General features: G+C 56.0%; 1 protein-coding gene across 1 annotated transcript in view; it reads left to right on the top strand.

Moving 5' to 3' along the window:
- The window catches only part of CPA5 (carboxypeptidase A5), a 51556-nt gene extending 45568 nt beyond the window's left edge, over positions 1 to 5988 (top strand). The window contains exons 7-11 of the mRNA XM_013005962.2: positions 92 to 270; positions 678 to 768; positions 4288 to 4487; positions 5283 to 5367; positions 5801 to 5988. Coding sequence (XP_012861416.2) covers positions 92 to 270; positions 678 to 768; positions 4288 to 4487; positions 5283 to 5367; positions 5801 to 5988 — 743 coding nt within the window. The remainder of the gene's footprint in view (positions 1 to 91; positions 271 to 677; positions 769 to 4287; positions 4488 to 5282; positions 5368 to 5800) is intronic.
- The last annotated feature ends 3989 nt before the right edge of the window (positions 5989 to 9977 follow it).

The raw sequence follows: 9977 nt of genomic DNA, 5'->3' as shown, positions 1-9977 counted from the left end.
CAGGCTCCCTGGCCTTCTCCATGTTGGGGGGCCAGGCCTTTGCCTGGGCAGGAAGGATGTCCTTGCAGCTTAGTGTTACCCCTTCCGGCAGCCCCATCTGTGCAGATGTCCTGGGGTACCTCCCAGGTGGCAGCAGGGCCCGCCCCTCCTTTCGTGCAGATTGTCAGTATATATGGCAAGGACAAAACCCTGACGGCCATCCTGGACGCCATGGACATCTTCATGGAGATTGTGACCAACCCCGATGGGTTTGCATTTACACACAGCATGGTGAGGCTACTGAGAGAGGGCCAACCTTGGGTGAGGGAGGGGAGGCTATTGAGGCCAGAGCTCTGGGGGCTGGACCTTCAGGGGATCCTTCCTGAGAGCACCCCTGAGGGCCAGGAGGACAGCTCAGAGGCTGGGGCTTCTTGCCCGTTCCCTCCTGCTGCTCAGGGAATCCGTATGGCAGCTTCCACTGAGGCCTCTCCCCACCACCCAGAACCTGACTCACCGCAGACCCCAAACCACCCCCCAAAGTAGCTGATCTCCAGCCTTGGCCCGGTCCCCCCTAGAGCGCTCCTCCCATCCTAGGGCTTGCTGCCCCACCAGCCCTCTCCGTAGGCCAGGACCTCCGGGAGAGGCGGCCACCGGGGCTGGGCCCAGTTAAGGAGGCCTTCTGCCCTGGGCTTTCTCAGAACCGCCTGTGGCGGAAGAACAAGTCCTTCAGACCTGGCGTCTTCTGCATCGGCGTCGATCTCAACAGGAACTGGAAGACAGGGTTTGGAGGTACGGGGACCCGCTGGCCCCAGGGACAGCCCTAGGCAGGTTCTCCCATGGGGGTCCAATGACATGGATTCATAACTTGGCATCCCGGGGCAGAGCTGTGAGCTGAGTCGAGTGGGCACTGGCCAGGGACAGGCCAGCCTGTGGCTAGTAGTGGCTGTGACATGGAGAGAGAGGTGACACGGAGCGTTCATACGCCGTACTTTCATGCAAAGCCCGGCAGGGAGCCTGCAGCTCCAGACACGGGGACAGACCACAAGGGTTGAACCCTGACTGTGGCCGAGAAAGGCTTGGAGAAGTGCCAGGGACTCTTGTTGGCTGATCAATACCCGGAGTTTATGGTGGCCCCAAGCTTATGTGGGAGCTAAAAGGCCCCTGGACTCATTCCCAAGAGCTACGACCTGCCATTTGCCCTTGGGACAGCCAGAGAAATCCATCAGATGTAGAAGGAGCCTTATTATGGAGAAGGTCTCACACCGCCTGGCTTATCTTTTTGGTGCCCTTGCTTGGAGTCTCCACTCTGGTGTCTGTCTGCATGGTTGTGTGATCCCAGCATGAGGGGGAAGCTTCCTCCTGGGCTCCGTCATGGCCCTTTGACTGCAGTTCTCATCACACTGGGGCACTGGGATGAGATGGGCAAACAGAGGCCTGTAGAAAGCTCGGAATCGGGCCCTGGGCCCTGGGCCTGCAGCAGTTTACTGCATAGAATGCTGGGTCTGCCCAGGACTGAGGCCCCAGATGGTCCAGTGACCCCATGGACACAGTCCTGGGGGCCCCCAAAGTGGCAACCACATGACAGTGGGGCATCAAGATCTGTCTCCACGGGGCACAGCCCCACGGCGGTTGAAAATTAGGTCTGTAGCCCGGTGCACAAACCCAGGAGATAGACCCTTCTGGACTTGGGCAGCCACGACTTTGAATAACTGCCTTCTTTGGATCGTTTCTCCTGGAAAATGCTGATGACACAACCCCCAGCCCACAGTGTGTGAGGCGAGGGAGGGTCTGGGGCTGTGTGTGACAGCTGTGTCAGGCAACACAGCTACCTCCAGGTGACCAGTCACCTGTCCTAGGTGGGTGCCCACGTGGACCCCAGGCCTGACTAAAGTGAGTTCTCAGGGCCCCTGAGGAGAAAGATGGATGAACACTTAAAAGAATGTTTATGGGCTTTTCCACGGTGCGGTGGGGGTGGGGTGGGGGGAGGAGTAGATGCACGGTTGGGGCTGGGGAAGGGGGCAGAGGGTACAGAGAGAATTAACAAAACGCACCTCGGAGGAGACACCAAGCTCCCCAAAGCCACTACCCACAGATTACTGCATTGAATAATTCACTATGCGTTCCCGAAGATGTCCCCGTGCTCCAAATTACATTTTTTAGAGAAGGAAAAATAAATAGCGATGGAATCCATTAGCAGCTCCTCGTGAAACAGGCAGGCTCCCGAGGATCTGGGCTGGGAGCCACAGAGAGGCGGCCACCAATTCCCATTTGGTCTTGAGAAGATTAGTTTATTCTGCTCCGCTCAAACCAGAACGAATGGCCTCAAGCGTTTCTCCATATTTGGGCAAAGCCACCTGGCCGTTGGTTGGCAGGGGAACCGCTCGGCGAGCGTGGCTGCTTTCAGCCTCCTCGTGGCTCATCTGCTGCTATTTGTCATTCATCAAGTGTGGCAGGTGCGTGAGCACCCGGCAGACACAACAAACAGGGCCCCTGTGTGCTGGGCCCACTCCACCCATGGGCCTGCTCCTCACCCGCTGGCTCCTGGCAGGCACAGCCCCATCCAAGCACGGTGGCACCCTCTCTGCTCCCCGGTGACAGAGCTGCCTCCGGGACTGCCCGCGGCCAGAAATAGCAGGTGTCTAGGCCGATGATTCAGGCGGAAGATTTTGTTTATGGTTTTATGAATGCCTTAATTTAATTGCTGCCTAATGAGTAATCTGTCGGCCACTCCGCTCCCCCACCTGTGCGTGCCCTCGTCTGCACTCTGGGGAAGGATGCGTTTGGGGAAGCAGCCCCTCTGCCGCACAGCTGCTTCCCCGGGAGGTGGTACCCTCAGGTGGCTTCTGGACTTGGGGTGACCCTGACCTCTTGGCCAGGCTTGGGTGCTGCTGTTTCAAAGAGGGGGAGACAGGGGGAGAGCTGGACTGGCTCTTTCCAAATATGGCACGAACCTGCAACCCTTGACGGGTCCAGCATGGGCCGGCCCAGTCCTCTCCATACGCCCTTAGCCCAGGACGAATGAGGAAGAGTAGAAGCGTCCACCAGAGAGCCTCGGAGGGGATGGGATCAAATGACCGTTGTGGAAAGAAATTAGAAAACGGGACCCACTCAAGGCCACAAGAAGAAGTTTCAAAGAATCCTTGGCATGTGTGGCTCTCAGACCGACCTTGGACCATTCTGGGGGTCTATTCTCTCTTTGGTCCCTACCCCCAGCCCAGGGAGTTCCTCGGGCTACCTCGGTGACCGAGCTAAAGCAGATACGAGGTCTGAGCTCTCTGTTCCCAGCAAAGCTGAGCCGTGCCCACAGCAGTGCAGTCAGGGCCCCGAGGGAGAAGCCCAGCGCGGTGGGTGAGAGAGACCTGTTTTCTCCTGGATGGGCCTTCCGAGGCCAAGGCCGGCGTGTCTCCCTGATGGAACCATGAGCCCGAGTTCACCGAAGGAGGCCTGGGGGAGCTCTGGGCAGCTGTGGAGCTGCTGCTTCCGGGAAGGGTCAGCTCCCTGCTGTATTAGACCAGGGGCTGCTGAGGTAACAAAAGAAGGGTCGCCTGCAAGCCCAACTCATGCCACCCCACCTGCATCAGGGCAGCACGGGGCTCCGGCGGAGGGCTTTTTTGGTGGCTGGTTTCCCAAAAGGAGATCGCCAACTCCTCCTCTCCAGGGGTCCCTGGGTAGTTTTGAACCTCCAAGTTTTGGGCGTTAACTATTTGGGCCCCCCAACAAGTCCTCCGTCTGTCATAACACCCCCTCCCCCCCAATATGGGCTTTGCACAACACATCTCTTTTTCCGTGCGCAGCATGCCAGGCCCCGCGTGGGCAGGTGGCTGTCCACAGCAGCTCTCTTCCAACCATGGCGGAAGGACTCAGGATGCTTCCATCCACCCGTCCCCCCCGTCCCCCCGAGTTTGCCACAACCAGCCACATAGAAGAGAAGGTCCACGACGTGCTCGGCTGCTAAAAGCTTGGGGGGTTCAAGTCTGTGAAGAAAGACCTGGGGACCTACTTGCCCCAAATCAGCCATGGAACCAACCCAGTGGCACCGTCTGTTGCACGTGCGTGGGTTGCCGGGTGTGGGAACTGAAGCCACCAGGGCTGGTTTGGTTTTTCTTAACAGCTTCTGGCCCGAAGTGATACGTCATCATTTCCGCTCCCCTTCTCAAGGGTCAGAACAGAGCCTATGGCCTCAGCCAAACTGCAAGGGAGGCTGGGAAATGCAGAGGCACATGTGGCTGTTTGGGGAGCCCTCGGTGTCTCGGCTACACCCGGGGAATCTAACTCTCTGGGGGGGGTGGGGTTCTATTTCACTTCCAGGAAGTGGTTCTAGCAAAAACCCCTGCTCAGAGACTTACCGGGGACCCTTTGCTCAGTCAGAGCCAGAGGTGGCTGCCATTGTGAAGTTCATCACGGCCCACGGCAAGATCAAGGTCCTGATCTCCATCCACAGCTACTCTCAGATGCTCATGTACCCTTACGGCTACACACTGGAGGCGGTGTCCAACCAGGAGGAGTTGGTGAGATTAAGGAGACCCGTGCATCCAGGAACATCCGCACCTGGCAGAGTTCAGGCTCATGCTGTAAATCAGCGGTGGTTCTCAACCTTTGGGTCGCGACCCCTTTGGGGGTCCAACGACCCTTTCACAGGGGTCCCCCGATTCAAAGCAGTAGCAAAATTAGCAGTGATGAGGTAGCAATGAAAATAATTTTATGGTTGGGGTGGGGGTCACCACAACATGAGGAACTGTATTAAAGGGTCGCGGCATTAGGAAGGTTGAGAACCACTGCTGTAAACAGACCTCAGGAGAGTCCGTGTGTGTGTGTGTGTGTGTGTGTGTGTGTGTGTGTTTGTGTGTGTGTGTGTGTGTGTATGTGTGTGTGCCCAAAGGCCAGGGATTCAATCTCCCTCAGAGGCACCTTGGAAGACGGGACTGGCTATCTGCTATCCAAAGGTCATGGCCATGAGGTCTGGCGGAGCAGGTCCTATCCTGCAACCGGGGAATCAGAATCAATGCAACAGCCACTGGTTGGCTAGACCCATGACAGATTTAAGCACAACACCCTTCCCTGACGGGCGGCCCAGAGCTTAGAAAAGCCAAAGGCCCTGCCGAGATCAAGCAGGACTCCAGGAGAGGGTGGAAGGGGCTTGCTGGGTTCCTGTAGGGTCAAGTCCAAAGCCAGAGGCACTCTGCTCCCTCCTCATGAGAGTCACCTGGACACCCGACTTGTGGGCCTCTCCCCAGCTGGTGAGGGTGTGGCATGGGGGGCTGCCTTAGACCCTGGTATATCACCATCTGCATCTAACCCTGCAGTTCCTTCTGGCCAAGGACGCCGTGAAGGCCCTGTACGAGGTCCATGGGGTCGAGTACATCTACGGCAGCATCAGCACCACCCTCTGTGAGTCAGCCTTCTCCTGGGGCTTCAGACCTCCCGCTCACCTGGGTCAGGCAGATGTAGGTGCTGAGATGCCACCAGACACCCCTAGCCGGGCTGACCCTGAGTGGACTCCTATACCTGGGTACCTGGGTGAATGATGGGGACCCCAGGAAGTGATTCCTCTACAGCTTTAGTGAACAGCACCCAACACCTGCCTAACAGCTAAGACCCCAAGTCTGATGCCCCTAGGAGTTTCTTCCCACATGGGGTGGTGAATGAATGGGTGGGGCCTCAACTGGGGAGGGCAGGCGGGCCTGGGCCGGGAAGCTTGATGTGGCCTGAGGTGGGTGGGGTTTTGGTCCCAGGGCCCAGGGCTCACTCAGCAGGCCTCTGTTCTCTGTGGCCATGCCCTGTCTTCCCTCGGGGGGACATTTGTTGGCCTGCTTGCTTCCAGATGTGGCCAGCGGCATCACGGTAGACTGGGCCTACGACAGTGGCATCAAATACGCCTTCAGCTTTGAACTCCGGGACACTGGGCACTACGGCTTCCTGCTGCCGGCCTCTCAGATTGTCCCCACTGCCCAGGAGACATGGATGGCTGTGCTTACCATCATGGCGCATGCCCTGGAGCACCCCTACTAGGGGCTGGCACAGGGTGCCCCAAGGTCAGGGCTCCTCCCCAAACCCAAGTATACGTCCCCTGCCCCACCCCCAAGCCCCTTAGAAAATAAAAACGAGTTTGAAGAGGCTTCTCCACCTTTATGCTGGCTGTATGTGTGTGGGGGGTGGGAGTGGAGGGGAGCAAAGGCCTGGACAGGTCACTGCACCCCCAGGTTTGCCATCAAGAGAGTGAGGGAACTCCTACCCAGAGAGACAGCCCCTGGGACCTGCCAGTGCACCCACTGTCCCTGGGGGTCATTTCATGGCAGGCTGACACAGAGGGGACAGGGGTCCAGCTGAAGGCATGGAGGCCCCATAGCAGGGAGGTGGGCGCACACAGGCGGCCCCCACTTCTCCTGCTGGATTGCAGGCCACATCTCCTGAGTGCCCTCCCAGGTCCTCTGGGTCTTGAGACCGTGGTCCCAACTGGTCTGAACTCACACAGCAGAGCCTCACATCAGGGCAGAAGAAACCTTTGTCTTCCTCCCAGACCAGGCCCGAGCTAAGCAAGCGCTCATCTAAGAGCGTGGTGTTGCTGTCCATTGGCTCTGACCCCCGGCCACCCCACCACGCGCAGCCACTAGAAGCAGCGCCTGGCCCGTGCCTCCCCCATGCTGGCATGCTCAAAGCCCATGGGGGCGGCGACTGCATCTTCAGAGTTTTTCCCGCTAGGCTTCATCTTTCGGCACGATATGGCAGTGTTCAGTTGTGAACCATCGGATCCTCTCTCTTTAATATATATATATGTATATATATATACATATATATATAAAAAATATATATATATATATATTTTTTTTTCATTTATTGTCATGGAGACTATAGCCAACAGCCCCTACACCAAATCCAGCAGATGCTACAATGCAGTGACCTTGATTACGTTCTTCGAGTTGCGCCAGGTTTTCAGTGGCCCACATTTCGGAAGTAACCCTCACAAAGCCTTGTTTTCTGGTCTGTCTGAGCCTGGCAGCGCCACTGAAGCCTGCCCACCATGGGTGACCCTGCTGGTGTTTGAAACGCTGGTGACAGCTGTCAGCCGCCATCATGCCACAAGCCGACAGGCGGGTGGTAGCTGAGAGATAACACGGTTCAGATCTGGAGGTGCCCAGCCCCATTCCCCACACTTCCTTGTATCCACCGCTTTCCCTCACCCGTGGTGGGGAGCAGGGCGGTGGGTCTCTGCTCACTCCTCAGGGCAAGGCGGGAGTCAGCCAAGGTGCCGAGTGGGTTTGTGTACGTTTCCAGCCGCAATCACTCGTCTGGAGAGCCAGGCTTGGCTGAGACGGGAGCGGGCCATGGATACCAGCAAGTTACCCCACGAGGATACAGAGCACAGGATTTTCCTACCAAGCCAGAGCAGGACATGGTGAGAACGATCCCTCTTCCCACCCCGCTAGTAAGAAGAGACAGAGGTTGAGCCAGTTGATGGAAAAAAGGGGTCAATGGTGATCAAACCCAGGAGGTCACACATTCAATAAGGCGCCTGAGCAGGTTCACCAACCACGGCCGGGGAAGGGAGGTCTAGCCAGGTTATTAGAGGCGGCCATCGGAACTGGGAAAACCTCGGTGGGGTAACTGTTGAGAGCCCTCAGTAAAGACTCAAGAGGGTTGGCTATGAGAAGGCCAAGGGGAGAGAGGCCCGAAGGCCAAGTCCAGGGGCCATGCAGCCAGTGGCCACAGGGGCACCACGGGGATGCCAGTGCCAAGGGCCGGCTGTGCCGTCTGGGAGCCCCACAGGACAGTCTGGGTTGGTCCTCTTGGCAGAACCTGCTCATCTCCAGGGGAAGAGCCAACACAGGAGGAAGGGCCCAGTTCGGGGGAGAGCAGAGCATCCGGTGAAACCCGTTGGTGTTTTTCAAGACCGAGGTTTGTTTAAAACTGGCCAGGGTCAGAGTTTGCGATAGATTTTCCCCACGGAAGGTGTTTTTTTTTTTGTTTGCTTTCCCCCCTGCCATTAGCAGAGATACGAGGTCACTGGCTCACTGGGTATAAGCTATAGATAAATACAGCAGGTCATACCTTTGGACTCCAGAGTCGGTGACGGTCACTTTAGTGGCCCTTCACACACAGATCCTTATGTTGTGCTCCTGGGGGAGGGCATCGCTGGCATTAAGCAGCTCATTTTTCAGATAAGGAAGCGAGATTGGGAGAGGGCGCCAAGGCCACAGAGAACATGACTCACTGGTTTCTCCAGCTCTAAGGGAATCCTGGCCCCACAGATCAGAGAGTGACCACTCTTACCTTCAGGGGGAGCTCGTGGGCAGTTGGGCAAGAGGAAGATGATTTGAGTCCCACCCCCAGACTGAAACACAGTCTATATGTGTGGGGGTGGGGGTGGGGCGATTGCTGGAAATGCCAAATCTGCATTTTTATCATCTGCCCAAGGAGTTCTGGGACATCCTAAAGGCTGAAACACCCCTCTCCCCGACAGCTATGCTCTCCTGCCTTGAGACAAATATTGAGAATTGCCTGGAAGTGCTAGGCTTCGGGGGTTTCGTGTCAATAGACTAGAGAGGCCTGCCAGTGTGAGCAGCCAGGCACCCTTTTCCCACAAAAAGGATATTTCCAAGGGGCTAGGCCAGCTGAAAAAGCAAGGGCCGGGGGCAACCGGGGGCCTGGTTGAAAGGCAAAATCCCAAGCCAACCCCGATCAACTGAATCTGGATCTCCAGGGGGTAATTCTGGTGCCTGGTTTGAAAAGCGTAGGACTAGAGGCAGTGCTATGTGAACTCTGATAAGCTTCCCAGTAACAGCAAAAGTAATGAACTTCTACGCGTGCTTCATATGATTCAGCACACTACTTCCTCCAGCTATAGGAGGTCGGTACCATGACTGCCCATAGCTTCAGATGATGCTCGATTCAGCGACAACAGCTAGTGAGCTTCCAGTTCCAGAGGGACAGAGAGGGACTGCCATTCAGGCCTTCTGCCTCCAGAACTCAAATCACCAAGGTCCCTTGTCACAGTCAGGTTCCAAGGCCCCTGTGCAGCCAACAGGCCCGCCCACAAAGCCGGGTTGGGCAGTGCTTTCTACACGGGGAAACAACTGCCTCTTGCTCTATGTACAGGTTCTGCGTGAGTTCAGTGCCTGGCTCTGGCACGCCCAGGCTTGGCGATCTTCTCCAGAACTTGTTACGATCCACACTGTCAAACGCCTTTGCATTGACAAAATGCAAACCTCTTTTTTGTTGATTCTGTTTTCAGCCAAGATCCATCTGATGTTGGCAGTTATATATGTCATGGCCTATCCTCTGAATCCACCGTGAATTTTTCCATATTTCCATTTCTATGTATACAGCAAAGCATACTCGTGTTCAATAACGTATCCATGTACAATTCAGTGACATTGTATTCTTCAAGTTGTGCGAACATCTCCATTCTCCTTTCTCAAGTTGTTCCCCCACAGCTGACAAACTCACTACCACTCAAGGTTTCCTATTTCCTCTTTTGGGTTGCTGTGGTCTATTTGAGCCCATGTGGTCTTGTCAAGGTGGAACCCTGGGGATCAGTCAAGTGGCAATAAGTTGGGCTTTGTTCCACAGGGCCCGCTGTTTGAAACCACCAGTGCTATGTGTGAGAACAGTAAGATTTTCTCTTCCCTGACCAGGTAATACGGCAGAGACCAGACCAAATACAGGGATACACATGGTAGACAACTAAAAAGGAGGAGGGGAAAGGAAAAAATAATAATAAAAAAGAAATGGGTAGCGGGGGCACAGGGCACTAACCCACCCCAGGGGAGGGTATTGTTTACATCTCCACAGGGAAAGAGGGACCAGACTTCAGCCCAGTGCTCCAAGATGTGAATGTAACATATTGGCGTGGAGTAGGGAACCAGTGGAGAGGTCTGGGGGGCCAGTCCCATTCCCAACTACTACGTGGACACCCCCCAGAAGAATTTATTTCAAAGGAAAGCATTGAATCTGCAGCTCCGGGAGAGGGACATATCCGATCAGAGCACATGGGAACAGAT

Source organism: Echinops telfairi, unplaced genomic scaffold (assembly GCF_000313985.2).
Source record: "Echinops telfairi isolate 266 unplaced genomic scaffold, ASM31398v2 ScPeMD7_23;HRSCAF=83, whole genome shotgun sequence".
Lineage (NCBI taxonomy): Eukaryota > Metazoa > Chordata > Mammalia > Afrosoricida > Tenrecidae > Echinops > Echinops telfairi.
The sequence above is the reverse complement of the archived record's forward strand: the minus strand, read 5'-3'. Positions and strand labels throughout refer to the sequence as shown.